The sequence below is a fragment of the Cebidichthys violaceus genome, unplaced genomic scaffold (genome assembly GCF_023349555.1).
Source record: "Cebidichthys violaceus isolate CVI_PGR_0920_01 unplaced genomic scaffold, fCebVio1.0.p SCAF_21, whole genome shotgun sequence".
NCBI lineage: Eukaryota > Metazoa > Chordata > Actinopteri > Perciformes > Stichaeidae > Cebidichthys > Cebidichthys violaceus.
Window position 1 is genome coordinate 11194569 of NW_027176384.1, and position 23265 is coordinate 11217833.

The following is a 23265-nucleotide window of genomic DNA, read 5'->3' on the forward strand; positions in this document are numbered from 1 at the left end:
GACAGAAGTAGCTCTGCTACCGCTGCCTCGTTCGGTTAGTCAGTCCGTTATTGTGCGACTTAAGAGAAACTGAACTTTAATAACAAAACCTTAATAACACCCAAGTCTCACAATAACACAAACAAAATAACTGATCAAGTCTGAAGTCCATTCTGATACTCCTGTCGGTCTCCAAACTGTAATATGTAACGAAACTATTTAAAAGCCCCTCAAACTATTTCGGTTATTCAACATGAGAGTTTTGTCTGTGCTCGCCTCACCGGTTCGACGTGGCAAAAATGCAAAAATGTCATATTTGAGTTTGGCATCGGAAGAATCCCAATCCGAAGGTAGTTTTTCGGCTTTTATTGTCAAGGAGATACCAGTGAAAAATAAAAATGCATGAAAACATTCACAGTCTTGATGAAACAGTTTAGCCTTCAATTTTTTGGGTGTAAATTGTCATTAACTTTTTCCTAATGTAGTCAAGGATATGTGATGTGTTAATGGGTAAAACCCCTTAAAGCATCATTCACCTTTTTTGTTTTTCATCAATAATGCAGTGAAATATAACAGCACTTTAAAATCTGCTAAAATAAATTTGAAGTGACACCTCTGTATCAACAAAAAACTGAACAATATAAATCTCCTCCCACCGTCGCCGTGCGAACGGCCGGCTGACGTCAAAGAGAGTGTGTGTGTGTGTGTGTGTGTGTGTGTGTGTGTGTGTGTGTGTGTGTGTGTGTGTGTGTGTGTGTGTGTGTGTGTGTGTGTGTGTGTGTGTGTGTGTGTGTGTGTGTGTGTGTGGAGGTTTCCTCTGCCGCGGTGACTTTACGAAGTTCAGACCTCACCAGGAAAGCAGAGTAAAGAAAAGGAAAAACAGGTGAACGATGATGAATAAATGCAAGAAAAACATTCAGATTCAGAGAGGACGGCAGAGTTGCTAGGCAACACAGAAATTCATAAGACATCAGGCGTGGGATGTCCACCATTGACAAATCTCAGTCACCGTCATCGCAGGGGCGTCAGAGCAGTGCGCACACACACACACACACACACACACACACACACACACACACACACACACACACACACACACAGACACGACAGCGTTTCCCGACCACGTCTCCGAGCTTCACTCCTCTTTTCACCATTTTCCCCCCCTGTTTCTCTCCCTCCATCTCTCTCTTTCTTCACTCACATTTCTGCAGGTTTCCTCTCTTGAGTGGGTGGCGGCTGACCTTTAATGCTTTCAGCCCGGGGGGGGGGGGGGGGGGGGGGGGGGCTGGTGTGTGTCGCACTGGCAGAGGTTAAGATCAGAAACCCACAATGACTCTTGAAGATGTTAAGGAACATCAAAGGCCGGTGTTCCTGAGAGCGCAGATATTATGTGGAGAGCTTTCGAAGCCTGTAAACTGAAAGCGCTCTGTGGGAGGCTGGGTGAGGCTCTAGATGTTATGTAAACGGTTTTGGGATCAAACGTTTTATAATGTCTAATTTGAACAGCTCAATATTATTGAGTTTTTTGCCTGTAATATTAATGGCCCAATATATTTAAAGCATCAGCCTTAAGCTGATTAGCTGTTTCCTTCCAGTTAAAGTCTTTATGATAAGTTAAAAATGACTATTTATTGGGGTGAAAAATGTGAATGAGTGTGTTTTTAATTTATTTCACTGTGAATCAAGGATGTTTCTGTCTTCATGTGGATTTTGATTACGTTATGCAATTCAAATTACACAAATAACGTAAAAACAACATCAGAATTTGGTCTAATTCTTTATCCATCTCTTTCTCTTTCCTCGCTGTTTTTTCCCCCACTTCTCCTTTTCTCTGTCTGCTGCTCTCTGTGGGACCGTCGGGACGTGACGCAGCTCTGCGCTTACACTTAGTTCTTGTTAATGGCTTTATGCCCTGCAGACTCTGCAGCTATATACTGTCTACCTGTCAACCTAACGTTCAACACACGCACCTATAGCTGCTGTCAAGCACTTTTCACTAAAATAGATGAGGTACACACACAGATATGCTGCCCTTGAGTACTTGGAGATGTTACGCGTGTGTGTGTGTGTGTGTGTGTGTGTGTGTGTGTGTGTGTGTGTGTGTGTGTGTGTGTGTGTGTGTGTGTGTGTGTGTGTGTGTGTGTGTGTGTGTGTGTGTGTGTGTGTGTGTGAGTGAAAAGTCTGACATCCTGCTGGGGTTCAGATATCTTGTTGTCCTTGAGGTAAACAGGAAAAGGGAGAAAAGATTGGCGGAAGAGACGCAGTAGCTTCAATTAAAAAAAAAAAAAAGACCACCGACAGGAAAGAAGTGCGTCCCACCGCTCTGGTTCTACTACAGCACAGCCACTATTACCCTGGTGTTGATGTGCCCTTGAGCAAGACATGTAACCCTAAAATGCATCGTAAGAGCCAGCAGAGCGGTGAAATGTGTCGTGTATTTACGTATAAATTAATTACGCTTTTCTGGGGACTCGTATATAAACAAGATGAGGGATTTACTTAAGTTCATATTTAAGGAAAAGTCATGCAGGTGAACATGCGTGTGACATCTTGCTTGAGTGTTGATTTAAATGTGGAGTTAATATTTCATTTGAAACACTGCATTGTGGCCTCAGATGGTGAATAAATATTCAGAGCAAATGATGTTAGCACACAGTTGTTGTTTCTCCTCCTGGCAACACAGTTATGGAAAGACAGTCGGAAACAAAATCTCACTGCAATAGTTTTTCATTGCGAGTGATTTATTCTCATCTAACAGGTTTGTTCAGAGACACTAAGGCAGCAGCAGTGTGATGTAGCGTTACCCTACAGGGATCAATAAAGTTTAATTCAATCTGTAATCAGTAGAGATTTATGTGTCCCTGGAAAAGGGAGGGTCCCTGTTAAAGCTGTAGTATTTTGGGACGTGCGTTTAGTTGCTTTCTTGCTGAGAGTTAGAAGCGGAGATCACATTGTTTGCTTTGTTAACACAAAGCTACAGCCAGCATGCTAACATCTGCTAATGTTTCACTGAGTTTAGCCGAGGCTTGAGATATTATGATCCGGATCAGTAGTAGTGGACTGGCTGGCCGGCCAATGTTGTCATTCAAAACAGCCATGCAGCTCGCATGGATAACAATCCGTCAATGCCTCTCAAGCTCATCAATTACCTTGTTCTGAATGAGTCTTTATGCTAAGCTAAGCTAACTGTCACCTGGCTATAGCTTCACATCAAAATCAAGCAAATTTGTGCTTTTCCCAAGCTGTCACACTATTCCTTTCACTTACAGTATGTGGAGAACTTCAGCATCTCCCTTCTCCTCTTCCTGACCTTTCTTCCTTCACCACACTTGTCATTTTTCTTTCATCACTTTTTTTTCATCTTTATTTCTCCCTCTGAATCGAACATCGATAGGCGAGCCATGGTGTCCTCACAGACATGTGTTCAACCACCGGAGAACCGTTTGAACGGGATGATTCTATAAGGAGAGATAGAGTCTGTGAGGTTTTTTTTTGCATGAATGTCCCACATATTGTCGATTTTTTTTTTTTGTGATTCACAACCTCCAAAACAAAGCCCTTCAAAAACGAGGGCAGAACAGCTGTCATGCTGTGCTGTTGGCACATCAGCAAGGTGTGTGTGTGTGTGTGTGTGTGTGTGTGTGTGTGTGTGTGTGTGTGTGTGTGTGTGTGTGTGTGTGTGTGTGTGTGTGTGTGTGTGTGTGTGTGTGTGTGTGTGTGTGTGTGTGTGTGTTCAAGGATGCTGTGAATCTGAAGGGAGCAGTAAGCATCCTCTAAAACAATTCCCTTTATCACCATTGAGATATAAAACAGCAGAGAACCCATAAACGTAATAAATAGGAAGTCATTTTCAGCACTCCGAGCTGTTGTTTTATCATTGTTTTATTGTATATATTCGGTTTAATGGAAATAAGTAAAATTTTATTTGAAAAAAATCTATTTAACAAAAATCTGGGCTGCAAAAAACATTCTGTAGCTCCAGTGTTTTTTAATCATTTTGGATATTCCGGCTGATCTGCATTCTGCAGCATACAGGAAGAAACAGATGAATGCTTTAGTGCTTGAAATGAATCCAAGTGAAAGTCGATTCGCGTGTTTTTTTTTTTTTGTTTTTTTTGGTGAGTAAGTTTTACTACATAATCGTGGAGTATATTGATGGAAAGACGAGTTAAAAAACCCTCACAGTGTGCCGATGGTTTTGCCTTGCAGAGATGATGGATGAATAACAAAGATCACTAAAAGTAGAAGCACTCCTCTTGGCTTCACGTTGTCCGGCAGCATTCATTCCTTATCCTGTGGGTTGTGTGACAGTGTGACCTTCAACCCTTATGGAAAGGAGCTCCTAACACTCTGCTTACGTTTTGGTGACTGCCGATGTGACACTTTTTTGCTGCAATTCCCCAGACAGCAGTTAAAGACTGCTATCACCAGTGCCTGTACATCCATTACAGAAATGTGTGCGCGCTGAAACTAAATATTGAGAATAAAAAAAAACGTTTTATGGGAGAGAATAAATAGTCCTGCCCGTTCGTCCAAGTATCGTATTTAATCAATACACCTTTATTGCTGGATGCACACATCCGGTGTACCTGTGCAGCACGAATACCTGAAACTTTCTCCCAGGTTGTCGGGCGAGCGGTGAAACACGTTCACGGTCTCGGGCCGCGCGGCGGTGGCTCTCTGTCGGAGGCCTCTTGCTCCGGCTGGTTGCCGTGTCTGTGGGAGTAAGCGTGGAGCCAGAGGAAGCCACAGCTGGAGCTTTGCTCCGTACAGCCGCCCATCACGGCGGAATGTGAAGGCTGTTATTTTCTGAGGAGTGACTGTGGGTGTCCTTTTGGTGGCTCAGCCAGCTGATTTCTGTGGGATTAGCCAGCTATGGAGGGAAATCCAATTCTGCAAGGCAATCCCCTGCTCGCCGCCCTGCACCTAAACCTGCACCTCTCTCTTTCTATTTCACTCTTTGCTTCCATCTCTCTCGCTTCTCATGGAGACCAACAACTGCTCTCCATACCTCTCTCCTATCTCATCTTTTCCGCCGGCGTGTTCCCCGTAGTTTTTCATGCCACTGACCTTTTTATCACTGCATTTCTCGCTTCTGCTCAACCTTCTTGGAAATACGCTTATTGGCTTTCTTGCAAGCAACCAAGGGGAAACAGCTCGCCTGGCCCTGTTCAAAGTGACAAAATACACCTACCGACACCTCTAACAATATGTATATTGTGTAAGTATATTTATCACAGTGAGGTTCTCAGAGTCAAAAATCTATGCTCACAACCACATCTGGAATCCAGGTGTAGCTGAGGTATCAGTAACCTGTTGCTTGTCAAGAAAAAGTAATCATCAGAGTCAGTGTTTGGTTCTAACCGGCATGCCAACGCGCTAAACTAAGATGGTAACCATCTTCTAAAACATCAGCATGTTAGCATTATTATTGCAGATGTGTTAGCAGTTACCATCAAAGCACCGCTGTGCCTAAATACAGCCTCGAGTATTAGCTGTAGACTCGGCTCTTGTTTCACTTTTTGAGCAGAGCCAGGCTGCTTCTGGTCATAAGGTTAACACAGTCATGAGATTAGTATTCATCCGCTCATCTCACCCTCACAAAAGAAAGCATATTCAGCCTGAGTCGTTTCATTTTTGGAATGCTTCGATCTCTCTTAATTTCCCATCTCTGTTTTCCGTCCAGTGCGTCTCTCCAGTACTGCCATCTCCCCTCATTGAGGGCCTCAGAGGGCCCATTGTCGTCTCTGGTGTCCACCCCTCCCATGTTTCTCTCTAATCAAATAGCCTCCGTGAGGAAATGCCAGCAAATTATAGCCCTCTATTCATATCTGATGGCCTATGAACTCAGTGTACAGTGTGTGAGCCAGTGGGTTGGGTTGTGACAGTACGGGGTTGAACCGAGACAGAGAGAGTCACAGGATTAAGACGATGGAAGTTCCTCGGACGTGGCCAAAGCAGCCGCGCATATCCTATTTGGGTTATTAGCCCTGTGTACACACACACACACACACACACACACACACACACACACACACACTGTATATAATACAAGCAGAGTCAATAATGCACACACACACACACTAAAATACGCGCATAAACTCTCACGTGATCACACGCGTCAACTGTATCTGCTGCAAGGAGACAAACACCAGACTGCGTTTTCACACGGATATAATCACACACCGTCACGTACAATCTTTTGGTCACATGCAGGCGCCGTCTCACACACACACACACACACACACACACACACACACACACACACACACACACACACACACACACACACACACACACACACACACACACACACACACTCACTCGAACGTTTAATCTGGCCTCCGCAGTCGGACGGGAGCTGCATACGACCTGCTAATTAGTGGCCAGAGGAGGCCTCTGTTTGTCTGCTCTCTTCCTGTTCAGCTCAGACACAAGTCTCCCTGTGTCCTATCTCTGTCCTGAAAGATAGAGAGGCAGGCAGGCAGGGAGGGAGGGAGGGTGGAGGGAGGGAGGGAAATGAATGAAGACCGAGTGTGTTTGTTTGTTGGAGGGACCGCTCACACCGAACGGCGTTGAAGCCCTTTCTCCCACTTTTTAAATCCGACCGAGCCCTCGAGGACCGAGCGGGGGAAGGAAGGAGGCGAGACGCATCAAAATATCAGGTAGCTAAACCTGTTGTCACACTGCCGGATTAATTTCAACTCACAGGCTTCACTGTGGACTCGAGCGTGAGGGATTTCTTTCCAGTGAGTGTCCTCTTCCAGATCGAGTGCAAAGTAGTTTTCCGCCGGCGAGGGAATAGCTCAAACTTTAAGCTCACTTTGATGCAGCTGAAGTGGATATTTTTTTGCCGTTTTTCTTTCTTGCCGTGCTGTGTGTGTGTGTGTGAGAAATCACAACATGCTGCCTGCACTTGACTCCCATTTCTCTGTCTTTCCTATGTTTGTGTGAGGAAATCCTTTGCTCCAAACTCACTGCGCTCCCACTTCCTCACACAGTTTCCTCTTCCCGCTCTGTCTCCTGCTCGATTCGCTGACACAAACTCCAAAGTAAGTGTTGAGTTGGATCCTGGCGTCCTTTGATCTACCTGCGTTTACTTCCCTCTCTGCCTTCACCCTGGCCGCTGGGTTTTGTTACCCCTGTCAGCTGTCGGCCTCGCTCTTTCTCATTATGTTGGAGTTGTAGAGTAGCAGGAATAATGAGAGATGATGTAGAGGTGAAAGATGGAGAGAGAGAGAGAGAGAGAGAGAGAGAGAGAGAGATACGAGGAAGAGTAGACGGAGCACGTGGTGGGTGATTCCTCACATCTCCTTCCTCTTAAAGATCATTTCTCAATCACTTCCTGCCTTCTATCGCTTCTCGCTCTCGTCTTTTCGTTTCACGTCTCCCTACAGAGGAATGTCGTTGCTGAGCTCACTCTCGTCTCGGAGCTTGTCTCGTGTTTTTTTTTTTTTTTACTTCAGCGCTTCCATTGATGATGCTACTCCACCTGTGGCATTTCAGAACTTCCGTATTTCATTGTTAATTCATGGTGACATCTCGGTAATTACCGTAAACAAATGAGACCGTGGTTGAGCTGTTTGATGGCCTCAATCTCACAGCTCTCTTCCTTCAGCACTATTAGAGCTGCTGTTATGTTTTCATACAAGCAGTGACTGCACATTTCCCAGTAATCCTGTCACTTCCTGTTCCCAAAGACAATGGCTTCCCTTTGTCTCTGTTTGGATTTGAATCTCACTTCCAGTAACAGTGACATGTTATCTTGATTTGCTCTGAAGAACAAATGGTTTCAGTCTTAGTCAGATTTTAGAATACCAGGATGCTGCTGTCATAGCAACCCTGTATCCCAGTAATTCTGATTATGTACAGCTAATTTGCAAAGTTGCGTGCGAATCTTAATGCCGCACGGATTACGTTTCCTGTCAATATTGTGAGGAAAGGATTCTTGTATCTGCGATGATACTGAATGTTTCATTGACTATTTCTTACTATATTTTTTACTACTATTTAATTCATTTTTCCGACAATATCTGCTAGCAGCAAGTAGAGCAGGATTCGTTCGTGATTATGTTTAATTACTTAGACAGCTTTTTTTTTTTTTAGGTTAGGGAATGTTTGTGGTCTGGGCTAAATATGCAAACAGTAAAGAGACGTGTCGGACAGGACATGTTTAATTTATCAACATTCAAGTCAACATTCAAGTCGGTTTAGACTCTGATTAGTATACCTGGTTTTTCTGCTTTTAAAAAGAACCTGGTCCCTGGTTCACATAGATTTTAAGAAGCCAGGATGCTGCAGAAAGCCACGCGTAACAAGGCTACACGCGTGCATGTAGACACACCGTGTGAGATGCAGTTCAGCGGCTCGTCGAGGCCACCTCTTGCTCTTTTTGAAATCACAATTTGGCTAAACGCTCAAAATGAATATGACGATGATTAATTGCACCTGTGATGTGAGCTGTCAGCTCTTTACGGCTCCATCAGAGCGCTCTCAGCCTTTTCTTCAGCTCTGTGAGTGAAACCCGCTGCAAACCAGGCTGTCGCTTCGAATCAGTATCTGCTGAGGCCTGGTCACCTGCAGAGTGTGGGCATAAAGGACTGACTGGTGACTGGTCTCCATTAGCTGGTAATAGCAGTCTAACTGAGTGCTTATGGAGATAGAATAGGGGGGGGGGGTGTATCGTTTGTAGGCCTTTTAATAAAGTACAATGTGAAATAAGCCTCGGATTGATTGCAGAGTGTTAGTGAGAGAAATCATCTAGGGACTGATTGCTCTGTCAGCCGGACTTTGAGTGTGCTCAGCGTGTGATTGATGGCCTGGTGCAGTCTGGGTAATGTAGTAGCGGGTGATGACGGGAAGAATAACGGCTGTCGAATGAGTAAAAGGCTGGGAGAGGGCGAAGGTGGGGAAAAAGAAAGAGTCGGAGGGTCGAGAGTCGTATGCGGTGCAGGTTTACCGCTGATCCCATTACGCAGTAAATAACCAAGGGCAGGTTGCCAAGCGACACTTCAGAAATGGTGATCGAGTGTGTGCGTTATGGGCAGAAGGAAGACATCCAGCGGCTGCATCGCTGGAAAGAAATGTTTTTGTTTTGGCTGAAATGAAGCTCGCCCCTGTAACCTTTTCCCCTGCTTCACATCACTCACTCTTGTTTTTCATTCTCTCTGGGCACACGTCTGCCTCGGAGATAAGGGACCTTTTGGTTCCCAGCTCTCTCTCGCTCTCTCTCGCTCTCTCTCGCTCTCTCTCTCTCTCTCTCTCTCTCTCTCTCTCTCTCTCTCTCTCTCTCTCTCTCTCTCTCTCTCTCTCGGAGCTAAACCTTTTTCACCAATGCTGCAGGAAAACGCAATCCGAAATTCTCCTTGAATACCCAAAGAGAACACAGTTGTATGAAGGTCCCAGAGAAACGTTTCCTTCCACGCTGCTCTTAATTAACCACCTCTAAATGAAGAGTTTAGTGCTGCAGGTCCCTTTTGGTAAGAAAATCATTGAAGTATTTCATTTAGTATGCAAATTACAATTTAGGCATTTGGCAGATACTCTATAGAGGGAGACTTGCAATAAGCCTCACAAACAATATTAATTAAGAAAATTAAAGCAAGAGCATCCTTCCTATTGAAACTCTAATAACACACTTTAAGAGCGACAACAAGTGCTTGTGGGTGTGTGTTGGACAGTACAACACTTAGTGAGAGCTGTGTCATGAAGTAAATGGAGGCCTGAATTTCTTTCTTTAAAAAAAAAATATATATATTATTCATAATAAATCATTTACAGATTATACATATTTTCATTGTGCCTTTTACAAGAGAGAGAGATGTGAAATGTCAGGGGAATGCAAAGAATGGACAACCAGCTGCAGCAGCAGTCAGGCTGTTGACTAGAGGAGCTTGGAGCTGCTGAGATCAAATCTGAAGGATCTACACGGCGTGCTGCTGTGTGGACCGCTTCGCACAGTTGGCTGCTGAGGATCACGCTGAGCTTATTGGTGGATGGTGCCGATTTTGACGATTGAATATGTATGAAAATAAGGGCACCGTGCGTTCTCTTTTTGAGACACAGCACCCAACTGAACTTCAGCGAAGCGCCTTCAAGTTGTCGGGTCAACCGCACGACATTACTGCTGGCTCAAAAGCTGCTGCAGTGCTGTGAGAGCAGATGGAGGATTGTTGGCTTTTAAGTGCACAGCAGAGAAGCATACTTTCACTACAATTCACTAGAAATAGGAGACATGTTTTGCATGTAAAATAAGTGGTGTTATTACACCTTACTATCCAGAGATGGTCTCATAATCTGGAACGCCTTCATTACGTCTTTGGTTCTGAGATTCGTCGGGTGCTCGGACCCAAAGCACGCCTTCTTGCGGGTCTTGATTTGTCTTTGTTTGACAGTTTGAGACAAAATAGCTGTGTTTTGACGGGTTCATGAAGACTTGTTGTTGGTGCGTTTGAGGGAACGCTGTGTTCCTCAGCAGTTGTTTTGGTGTTTTCATTTTTATTTATTTCCCCCATGTGATGAGACCCTGAAGCTATCGCACTGGCAAAGGAACGATCCTAACAACAGTCGCCTGTCATCAGCCAGGGAGCTAATGAACTGTAGATAAGCCATTATGGCTCATATTTTAACGTTTCTAGATTATACAACATTTTTTTGCAGCGTAGACATTTTCTTGCACGTTTGCCACATTAAACCCTTAAGTCTACAAATGATGGACTGATTCTCCCTCACAAATCCACATAACTTGGACTTACCCTGATCCTTCCCAGTCAGTCAATTTTACAGCAGATGAATTTTGAGAACTTAAGAAACCTCATTGATCACAGTTATCACAACAAAACCTGAAAGTCCTGAAGGGACAGTTAAGATGTTCTACTCTAGAACTCTCCGGGATTGAGAAGAAGAAAGAAAGTTTCAGACTTTTAAATTTAAATTTTAAACTCTTTACTTTTACGGCCTACATCTTTCATGATAATCCGACTGTGTGGACGCGGTTGGACTCGAACGATGGCCTGGAGCTGAACTGAGAGATTACTGAGCGAATGTGTTTGGTTGCTTTCTTTTTGTTTCTTTAGAGGATTCTCAGGCCAAGGTGAACAAAAGAAATGCACACCCTTTTTGGCCCCCCGGACTGACACTGTTTACCGCTCATCTGAAAGCCTCGCATCAAACACCTCTTTTCTGCTCTATTCATCTGTTTTGTATTGCTGTTTATCACACACTGCTCATACAATGGAAATGACTCTCTCTGGTCTAACGGTCTGCATCTGTACTCACTGAGAGGGCTCTTCACTTTGCTTTCTAAACACTATCAACACAATAAATCGTCTGTACCACCTTCTGTTAGAAGGGATAATAGGCCAGTACATAATTCATAATTGAATTAGTGGTGTGTTTGTGTTTCGCTCAGTAAACATGGTATCAATCGCTAGATTCAAGTCTTCTTTGATACAACGTGATGTTCATTTAGTAAATGATTGTCCCATTTAGAGCAAAGTGGACCATAAAGCAGAGTAAGCTTTACGGCGAGGAGACCTTGTGACTGACATTTTGAACTCTTTCACAGAGTGTTTTCAGTTCATGAAAGTTAATTGCAACATTTTGGTGGCCTAAAAATGTCTTATTCAGTGTAAGGTTTGTTCTTGGCTCCGCCCTCTCATGTCACTTCTGGTTCCAAAAACCCAAGATGGCCAAACTCGTGGCTTGAAAACGCTCATTTTTTTTTTTTTTTTTACACTCATGGACACACTCACAAGGAATTGCCCTCACATTTCTCTTCCTCTGTTTCTCTCTCTGCCCCTCTCCCAGGATTCAAAGCGCTCAGCAGACATCGTCGCCTCTCCATCTCTGGATGTTTTCCTGCCAGAGGACGAGGACAATCCTTACGAGTCTGTGACCACAGCCGTCACGCGGAAACCCTGCTCGCTAGATATCAATTACCGGCTCAACGCCTGCCCACGCAATGGTAGGACAACGCGGAAAACGACACTTTTATTTCGAAAATCACTCTGTCACCTGCAGTTTCAGCGCCAAAAAAAAGTGCATTCCTTCTCTTGGCCGTGTCTTAGGCAATGCTGCATAGTGAGGTTTACTTTCTTTTATGTAGAATTTAAAAAAATATATATATTTTATTGTCTGTGGGAGGAGCCATAAGCCATTTGAATAGCTTATTGATTTGTCGTAAAATGTTATTTTTTCTCACAAAATGGAAACATTTTGGGGAAAGAAAAAATCTCTATCCCTATTTCCTCTATTTATCTGCTGTGTTTGGCTCATGATAATCGCTGCAAGAGCTCACACTCTCTCCTTTTCATTTACCATATTTATATCGTGTGGATTTTTGTTTACGGTCCAAAAGTTTGCTTACAAAGACTTGAGAGTGGAGCATATGGTGCCTTCCAGTGTGATCATGTTTACTGTGTTCACAAGCCAGAATCCATATCAACATCCCGCTGCTGCGATGATCACAACTTTAGTGGAAGACGAAAGAACCACCGCCGTTTATTCAACATTAACACGAGCTTCATAGCAATAAGCAGGTGTGGAAAATGTGGGTGAGCGCGAGAGCAACGTTGTTTGGGATACGTTGTTGAAATGATGCCTATAGCTCTGTTTGGATGGGATTTAGTTATTTAGTGGAGGGTAGGATGCTTCTAATATCGCTTGCACAGATCAGACACATTGCCTCATGTGACGTTGATTCAGCGTTGGATGGATCTGAAGATTACAAGTTTGGAGTTAGAGTTTGAAAGAAGTGATCTTAGACCTCTGGAGTCAGCTGTTCATCTCTGCTTGAGGCTAAATATGCTGCTTCTAGCACAAACACACCTGAAAGGTCTGCGGTCAAGTAGCGTTGCCAGGTTTTGATGAGGACGAAGACTACAAAATGAAAAAGGAGACCGGTGTTGTTCTCTTGTAAGACAGACGCATGAAACGTCTGCATGAATGTATTTTGTTTTGGCCTTCGGAGGCAGCGCAACACGCGACATTGACATATTACCACTTTATAAAGTCACCGTCATTCGGAACATTTCGATATGGAAACCCAGTGCGAGTCGATCGCCCAGCCTCGGACCTTCCGGTCGAACCTGATTTCCGTGTCTCGTCAGTCGTTCGGTCTACTTCGACTACAAACACCCACAATGTGCTCTTCCCTTTAACTCGGTCGCTCCCATAGCGATGCTACACACTGCCGGTTGTCACAGCAACTGCATCACCAGCTGGTGAGTCACCTGTATGTTGCCATGGGAACTGCCTTGTTGGAACCCCCCCCCCCCTCCCCCCCTCCTCTTGGACAGTAGCGGAACGAGGCTGCTGTAGAGGCTTGTTTTGTTGTGTGCGTGTTTACGTGTGTGTGCTTGCCTGTTGCATCTGGTCTGTGATTGGCTGCAGGAGAAAGGAGTTGAACTGTCCATATGCTGTGTGTGTGTGTGTGTGTGTGTGTGTGTGTGTGTGTGTGTGTGTGTGTGTGTGTGTGTGTGTGTGTGTGTGTGTGTGTGTGTGTGTGTGTGTGTGTGTGTGTGTGTGTGTGTGTGTGTGTGTGCCGGGAGGTTAGCTGCTTTATGTCAAAGTGTCTTTTTGTAGAAAATTGCTCCACTGACGTAAGTGAGCAGTGTGGGTGTTGTGTTTGTTCTCAGCTCTCTAAACGCTGTTACCTGGCCAAATGAGAGAGAGACGTATAGAGAGGGATTGGAAACGAGAGAGAGAGAGAGAGAGAGAGAGAGAGACGTAAACATGTAATGTGGAAAAGCAAAAACAAAAAAAGTCAGAAAAACAAAAAGCAAAAGTGAGAGACGACAGAAGAGGTGAGGGAGGGAGAGCCCCATACATGTCCATGTTATTGCTGAAAAATGATTATAAATGCAGAATGTCCCACAGGCTGCAGAATTCTGTCTTGTTGCTGAGAGACAGACCATAAGGAAGGATGAGAAGGCGTGTGAGACGGAGAGGGGGGGGATTATACATTCAGTGGAGGAAGTTGGAGGGTCGTCTCAGGCTAAGCCATCTACGTACATGAATGTGACGCAGCAGCAGGAGAGACAATCCTGGATTCCTGCTTCCCGTCCGGTCACATGTCGCCCTAATTGGACATGGGTGTGAGTCAATGTGCCTCTGAGAGGAGGCATATGATGATGATGATGAGGGAACATGGGGAGAGAGGGATTGAGATGAGAGAAGAGAGAGAGAGAGAGAGACTTGGTGCATTACACTGCAAAAAATTAACCTTCTCAACAAATCAACTGCTCTGTGATTGACGTTTAAAAAAAATGTTCCTGTTGGCACATGTTTTATTGTGGAAGTAGAATAAAATAATTTAATGCAATTCACTTCCAATGAATATCAATTTTCCGTTCCCTCTCACCACTGTGTCGCCTCATTCAGACATTTACGGAAATGAAAATCTTTGAGAATATTGATTTAATGATTTAAAGGGAACACTTAGCTCTTGTTGTCCCCTAGCACCTAACTACGTTATTATACATTTTTTAAAAAAGATGATGAATGGACGATGTTCAAATACATTTTGTTAAAATAAGAAAGTTAAACAAAATGAGATTTTTTTTCTAATCTGAGGCTAAACGAGTCCTCTGTACCCTGCCCCAAAAGTTTCCATCAGAGGATCAGCTGATCATCACAGTCCACCAAGCTATTTCGAGAAGTTTCTCGGAAACAAATGAGCTGCGCGTTAAACTCACCTCAGCAGAATGTGTCTCATAAGTGGACTGTCCAAACGATGTCTTTTTTGCAGTGTAAGCCCTGCTTGATATCCACCTGTCCCGTGCTGCTGAGCTGCTTGCAGCTGTGGGCTGCTGCAGTCTCACAGCGGAGGCGACGGAGACACTCCGAAGCCTCAGACAATCGAGGCGACTTTATCGAAATCCGTCTGGTGACTGTCACTCTGCCCAGCCGCTACAGAAACACCAGGGACCTGCAAACAACTGCTTTTTCTCATGTCCCCGATATCTCTCTGTCCCTCTCTTTTTACTTTTTTTTTTTTTTTTATCAGTCTTTTCCTTTTTTGCTTCTTTTTGTTTGTGAGATTTTTTTTTTATCATAACCTGTTGGAAGCACCGTCCCACTTCTGACACCTTTGTATTCATGAAAGATCACATGGAACGTTATGCACGATATCCCATCGCACCATATGTCCTCTGTCTCTTCTGACAGTGAATAAATTGAATTTTCTTCTTTGTAACGCAAAGTACGCTGAGTGCAGATTTATGTGCATAATCCCAGTACTCCACGAGTCATAAGGCAGTCATTTTCTACGTTAACTCAAGATTATACTGATTGCATTCGATGGATTCCTTTCTGATGGAATGAGAGAATCCATTTTCTGCTCTTGGCAAGCGTTGCTGTTCTCTGTTTACAACTGAAGCTTTGCAGAGATCTTCTCAATGACAGCTCAACGTTTTCTCTCCATTGCTCAATATTTTTGAGATAGCAGGACATTCCACATTGTCTCTATCGGAAGCAAAATCCTTCCTTACAAAATAACTCTTATCTGTGATTCTGAAGTGTGTGCCGGAGTACGGTTGTAGTTTTGCACCACAGGAATATCATCCACAGGAACGCGGTGCTCGACGGCCAGATTTTCCGGCGACACGAAAGCATCGCGGGTGAAATGTTATCCTGGAATATTGGAAGACAGGTGGCGGAGTGGTGAGGAGAGGCCTGCGGGCGAAAGCCTCGCTGCCTCCAGTCAACGTCCGGAGCAGGCAGAGAAGAGCTTAGTGTCGCCAAGCGGTTCGAGCAAAAGTGCCTCTTTTGTGCTATCGACTGACTCCCCTCGAGATAAACCCACACTTGTCTGCGAGAGGTAAACAAGACACTGCTGACGTGAACGACACAAAGCTACAAACCTGTGTGTGTGTGTGTGTGTGTGTGTGTGTGTGTGTGTGTGTTAGTGCACATGTGTGCTTCCTGCATAAATCCTGAATATTGTACCGAACTTTTTACGGAAAAAAAAAAATAGGTCAACGCACAAGAAGAGAACTTGAATTTCACATTCACGGCAGCAGGATGCCAACCACTGCTGGTATATTTCTTAGTTTTTCATAGATATTTTCAGTGTGAAGGGATTCTCAGCTCATAATTTTGCACCTTCATGTATATCTATTGAACATTTCTGCGTGTCCAGAGCTCTGGCGGGGACTATTTTGTCTACAAACGGGGTGGTTAATATTAAATATGAAATGCTCAATCACTGTGTTGATTTTATTTTATTCTTTAGCTACCGGCGGGATTATGTTGGAGAAAGAGGCAGCAGGGTTACGGCTTCATCTATGAATGGCTTCAGATTGCTCTGCGACCTGTAAGGTTTATGAATTAAAGCGTCTGTCTGTTGTGTGTTGCTGTCCCTCTCAGATGAACTCCCACTCTCAGTTCTCTCTGGTGGACAAAGAAGTGATGTTGCTGCAATCTCACTCCATTTGTCCCACTTAGGCGTACAGTGGCTAATGGCAGCAAGTGGTAACTCCAGGGCTTTACCATTAAATAGGTCGAGGCCCATTGACTTGTCGAAAGGAGGAAATAGAGCATCTTGCTCTTTGACAGCCGTGAGAAATCAATGCTTGGAAGTGGTTTGTGTATGCTCACATATTAGTTTATTAATTTTGGGTCTTTGTTTAGTTTAGTTTCCTCTATTCACATTGTTTGCGCTGTGATGCGTTTCTAACTCGCGTTAAAAGATTGATCTGTCTCGTAAGACTTCCTCACTTCCCTCCTCTGCCTCAGCTCAAGGAGTAAAAGGTGCATTTGGTGTTGCGTCGAATATTTGCGGCGTCAGCGAACGAATGAAGGTCACGATGAAGGAGCGTAGTGCGACGATCATTGAAGTGTTTTGGCTGGAGCTCAATGAAAGTCGACGGCACAGAGGAATATGAGATATCAGGCTTTGGCTTTTGATTCATTTTTGGTTTTGGGCTTTTGGCTTTTTTGACAATAACAGAAATATAGAATATTAAAAACATTAGCCTTTAAAAAAAAAAAGACTACACAACAGTGCAGGAGGGCAATTTTTTGTTAAAGTGCCATTTTTTTGTTTTGTATTGCAACTCCCTTGTCTCCTCATTGATTTGACAATTGTTGTCTCAAAGCAAAATATTTCTGTTCCTTCTTGTTAGTGTATAGAGTTTTTAATTTGATTTAGATGTTAGTGCTTCATTCTGTTTATTATATCTTCATCATGTCTGTAGAATAATAGTTTTTAAAAGTTTATCTGTACTTTGTATTTGTTGCGAGCTAAGCTGTAATTTTTGAATATTTGAGGGCACACACACACACACACACACACACACACACACACACACACACACACACACACACACACACACAGTATATGAAATGCTACTTGTCAGAGCGGCGTAGAAGCAGAACTGACAGCCTGAAGAACACGTCTGAAGTTGACAGTTTTTGTCTTGTTAGGCTGGTGGGAAGAGGACAGCCGATTTGAACGCTTGCTCACACCATGCCTTCACTTAGACACACTCCTCCTGCACACACTGCTGCATTCCTGCCATTAACAAGCTGCGCAGCTGCTCTCCAATGTGCACAGAAATACGTTTGTCTACATCTCTGTATCATACTTTGTACCGGACACACATACTGTACTCTGTGCTGCGCCTGGCACGCAAAGAATATCTGAATCCTGTGAAACCTGTTAAAGCGTTTCAGAGTTTCACATTTTTCCCAGAGGCTGTGCTCACTCTACACACACACACACACACACACACACACACACACACACACACACACACACACACACAAGAAGCTGAACATATGGATGTAAACAGTTTAGGTATGATACCCTGCAGTTATCACATCGACACTCTCACGCATGTTTTATGGATATGCACCTTCATGCGCATTCTTAGCCACAAACGCGTATCCCGCTTGGCAAGGAGGGCTGAGAGTGTTTCCCAGGAGTGAGCTCAAGGCAGATCTGAAGGAAGCACCGTCACACACACACACACACACACACACACACACACACACACACACACACACACACACACATTTCACATCCATCATCAAAGCCTCAGTGTTGACAGGCTTATTTACTCAATAGGACAAAACCTCAATCTCTATCTATATATATCCCCCTGTCGCATCCTTCCCTTCCTCTCTCTTCCTCCCTTTTTTTTTTTCCTGTTTTTGTTTTATCTATTTACGCCCACATTCAATCACTGATTCAGCTCCAGGCTGTTCTTTATGATGTGTGTCTATTTGTGTGTGTGTGTGTGTGTGTGTGTCTCTGTGTGTCTGTCTGTCTGCAGCTGTATGTACTTGCACAACCCTAAGTCAAATCTAGTGACCTCTGTCTGTGTTTGCACATGCACGCATGCACATGAAGACAGATAGATGTGCAGTGAAGCAGTGTCACATTCCCTGGAGGACTGGTGTGTGTGTGTGTGTGTGTGTGTGTGTGTGTGTGTGTGTGTGTGTGTGTGTGTGTGTGTGTGTGTGTGTGTGTGTGTGTGTGTGTGTGTGTGTGTGTGTGTGTGTGTGTGTGTCAGTGTCTGCAGCCAGAAATTCAAAATAGACATGATGGAAGATGGTGGCAAATTCGGATGCGGCAGCAGACGCTTTGAGTGTTTCACCACCTCCATGATTGAGCTGTGTGAATTTAAACAGATGAAGTTTATTGTATCAGAGAAGGGAACTTCTGCCAAAGGAAATGTGAGGATTCAATTCAGATTTGTGGGGCTCATTTTTAGCAATTAAAGTTTGTTTAACTGTGAGTTGTGTCTTTAAATGTGCCTCTCAAGGCATGCATCTTGGCAAACCATCGTCTTCTCTCTCTCCCTCTCATCCCGGTGCATTGCATTGCTGATGTTTTCTCAAGGTTTTGATTACGCAATCATTTCTGTTGCCAAAAGAATGCCGCTCTTGCTGCAGTTTTTTTTTCTGCATGATTTTGTTTATCGTATTTCATTCCCTTTTATTGAAGAAATTCGTCAGATCTCATATCTCGGACATCTTTCAATGTCCTTGCACGAAGTCTTAACGATATTGAAATATTCAAATGCTTCAGAAGCTGTAATCAAAGACAAATGTCAAATTTGCAAGCTCACAACATTGATGACACACACACACACACCTCAAAGCCAGTGGTCCTAATGTCCTAAAGCAGCCTTGGTTTCTTGGCTGTGAAGTCACTGACACAGGCAAAGATTGGATTGACAACAACGCGGCAGTTCTTTCATTTTCCAATCATCTAATGATCCACAACCACAAATGAGCAGATGATCAAAAAAAAAAAGGTCATTAAAAGAGTTGTCAGCTGCAGCACGACACAGCAAGAGCGGAGGAGTGTCTCTGATGCTGTTTTAGGGGGATTAGGAGATTATTAGAAGCCTTAGTTTGGCCCTGCTATCCTGTTTATTAATGCCCCTGCGTCCGGTCCATTCGCGTGAACACAGCATCTCACGAACGTCTTCAGTGAGTTCCTTCCAATTCCATTCAAAATGTCTCAAAGTTGAACTGATTATAATTTGGTGGTCAAATGTCACAGGCTCCACTTGTATACTGAACGTCGTCCTCAGCAAGTTAAATGTAAAGGTGCTCCCCTTAAATGACTGAAAACTAGCATTATTTTTTTTGTCATTCTCCAAAACATCATAAACCACCTCAAACTTTTCCCCCTGTGTGGCTTTGTTCTTTTCGATGAGGTGAAGAAGATTTGTGGGAGTTGTGAAAACTCACACCTTCAACTATTACCAGTTAAAACAACAAGGAACTCTGTTTTCATTTCCAGTTTTGAGTTTGAGATATGATAACGGATCATTCATATGCTGTATCTTTAAGGCAACAATCCCTCTTCAATAAATATATGAATATGCTGTTACTGGTAGTGATGTCATCCTGTGTGTGTGTGTGTGTGTGTGTGTGTGTGTGTGTGTGTGTGTGTGTGTGTGTGTGTGTGTGTGTGTGTGTGTGTGTGTGTGTGTGTGTGTGTGTGTGTGTGTGTGTGTGTGTGTGTGTGTGTGTGTGTGTGTGTGTGTGTGTGAGAAAAGTCCTGGCTGGGTCTCACCATAATTGGGTGATATTCTTCCGTCTGATAGGCAGTCGGCAGCTGAGCTTCTGGTGTGTGTGTGTGTGTGTGTGTGTGTGTGTGTGTGTGTGTGAACTCTGACAACAGTATTTCAGGAAAGGTGTGTTGGTCTGTGTTTTGCGTCTCCTCCGGTTGATTAAGACAGATGCTTTGTCCCTCTGAAATTAAATTCGGGCTACTTCAGCACTTCTTCTTCTCTCCTTTCTTTTCTTCTTCTTCTTGTGTGTTTTTTTTTTCCCCCTGCCCTTCTGTTAAACGATCATACGCTGGGGAAATTATCCGCGACACTCGGCTCTGTACTCAGCCGCACGCACACTCGAGACAGACGCCGTTGCTGCAGACGCTCGTCAATTTAAAAAAAAAAAAAAAAAAATCCGCTCTCACCGCCTCCCTCCCATGCCAACACATCTCTGTGATTGCGCTGTTAGGTGGGCGACACATTAGACACATTGAGCTGAACCCTCTTTTCATTGCTCACTTTGCCCAGGATTGCAGTAAAAGAGCTCCTCTTCATGCCGGTGTCACATAAAAGTTGGTGCAGCTGTACAGTAAGCCTAAATCTTCTCCCTTCATACCTGAAGCGACCGGGAAAAGTTTCAAAACGATAATTAGGATGGAGGACGAAGCAGAGGAGCTTCAGAAATAGCGTTACGCTGCACATGCTCTTTAGAGTTATCGCCTCTTTTGTGCCTTTTTTTTGGAACTCCAAAACAGGTTTCCAGCTCCAGTTGTTTTGAGATGCCTGGAAAAAAAAAATGTGATGTGTCTCTCTGCCAGGGCTTGGCAGGACTATTGTCACTTAATAAGACATATTGACCATCTTGAAAGAAGTGCAGTCTGGTCCCGTCATTAGCATGAAGTCCCAGCAGCTCCGTGTCTATGGTACACAATAAAACACAATACTGTAAGGAGAAAAAAAACAAAACAACTCTCACCCTCCCTCTCTCTCCCCCCCCTCCCCCTCCAAGGTCACCTGTCCCATGTAACTGTGAGTGAGGGGGAGCACGGTAACCATGGCAACTGTTCGACAGGACCCACTCCAGACTGCTCCCCACCGTCCCCCGACACTGCCCTGAAGAACATTGAGAGAGTCATCCGCCCACAGGTGAGCACACACACACACACACACACACACACACACACACACACACACACACACACACACACACACACACACACACACACACACACACGCGCACGCACTAATGAATCTGTTGCAGAGGCACCTGATGCATTATTGAACATCACAGTATCCACCTACAAGTAGCTTAAACACCTGCACCCACACACCCCTACACACACACACACACACACACACACACACACACACACACACACACACACACACACACACACACACACACACACACAATGGTAAACATCTCTGTCTGTTTCTCCCACTGATTGTTTCATTTCATCTGCACTCCTCCCTCCGTCTGCTTCTGTCGGTCACTCTCATGGTACATTGGCGTTTCTATTACATGAGTATGTTAAACATAATATCCTGGCTGAAGAATCCTCGATGGGCCCCTACCAAGAGCATGACTGTGCAAGAAACTCACACAGACAACTTCTTGATCCATGGGAGGCAAAAGCTGCATTTTTCCCCCACTGCTCTATCAGCTGCAGCCACAAACTTCCACGATTGTAGCTTTGAAACGCGCTCTCTTCCTCTTCGACCTCCTTTAAAAACACACCAGAGACCAGATGAAAGTTGTAACAAAGAGACATTTTCCCACTCCTGATGACTTCGCTGTAAATCTGTCTTTAAAAGGTCAACTATGTTTTACATGAATTGCTGCGGACAGTGCAGATGGGATGTTGCAGTTACCTTACCTTTTTTTTTCAAATATATTAACTCATTGTCAATATTTTAGTCACACTTTTACTTTACTAAAGTCTGGTTAGCTCAACTCTTAGCTGCCAGATGTGGATTAAAGACAAGAGTCTGGTGTAGCATATTTAATAGAAACTGTTATGTTATTAGCGGATGACAGTGAGTCATTTATTATTTTGTGAATATATATTTCAGAACCATAGGGTTGTTACGTTAATACACGTTTCTTTGCACAGTAGTCGGTCAGCATCTGAACTGATCGTTTAGTCGTTAAAGTGAAGTTCAGGAAAGCTCGTTGTCTCTGTTGCTTTGGCGACGGACAACAGCAGCAGAATAAATTCATAATTTGTCACTGATCAGGAATAACTTCCAATCAGCGTTCAGAAATTCAAATGCAACATTAAATCAACCTCCTTAGCGAAGTGAGATTAATTTAGTACTCTCACCTCCGTCAACAGGAAGGTGCTATCAGACACGCGGCTGTGTCGCACCTTAATAAGTCAGTTGTTTTCTCAGTCAACACTGAAACAAATCCTCCAGAACTTCTTGTTTACTCAAGCGATGAATCATGAAATATTTGTTTTGCTAAGGTCCGACAGTGGGTGACACAATTATCTTATGAATCAATCTTTTTTTTTTTTTTTTCTCAAAGATTTTCCTCGACTCAAGTGTTTACTCGTTATTCAAGATAAAGACACTTGTTTACCCCGTTTAACTTTGATTAAGAAAAGAAAATGAAAAAGTGTGACCAAAATGAGACAAAATGGACAACTCACAACATCACCCGCCTCTCTGAATGTCCTCTTTCTCACCTCAACATGTCCCCCCCCCACCAACTAACCAACTAATGTGTGTGGAGGGATCACATGCGGAGCCCAGCGGGCCGCCGCTCAGCTTGAAGCGCACATAATCAAGGAGCACCGGGGTTCAAATTTAAAGCATCTAATTAATTCTCTAGAATTAATTTCATTTCATTTGAGTTCTCCCGCTGGCTATTTCATCGTTGCACACTGTACGTCGAACACTCAGGCAACAGACACACACACACACACACACACACACACACACACACACACACACACACACACACACACACACACACACACACACATGCACTTAAAGAGGATCCTGGCGTCGTGATATAGTCCCTCCTGTTGTCAGTATTACAATATTAATGCAGGGGTTTGCAGCAAAAAGTATGGATTCAATTTCACTGTAGTTTGTAAACACACATACAGAGTTAGGATGATTTTAATCAAATGGTTCGCTGCCATCTTGCAAACAGTTATATAACTCTATATTAAATCATATCTAGAAATAGATGGGTAGCCTTGGACAAAATTGAATAATACATTTATTACATTTTCTTTTGGGAGCAAGATATTGAAATATC

At 43.8% G+C, this 23265-nt stretch overlaps 1 protein-coding gene across 4 annotated transcripts in view; it reads left to right on the top strand.

The window, feature by feature from the left end:
• The window catches only part of anks1b (ankyrin repeat and sterile alpha motif domain containing 1B), a 180961-nt gene that overhangs the window by 80013 nt on the left and 77683 nt on the right, over positions 1-23265 (top strand). For all 4 annotated transcript variants that reach the window (XM_068717376.1, XM_068717372.1, XM_068717371.1 and 1 more), the window contains 2 exons: positions 11788-11944; positions 21004-21140. In XM_068717376.1, coding sequence (XP_068573477.1) covers positions 11788-11944; positions 21004-21140 — 294 coding nt within the window. The remainder of the gene's footprint in view (positions 1-11787; positions 11945-21003; positions 21141-23265) is intronic.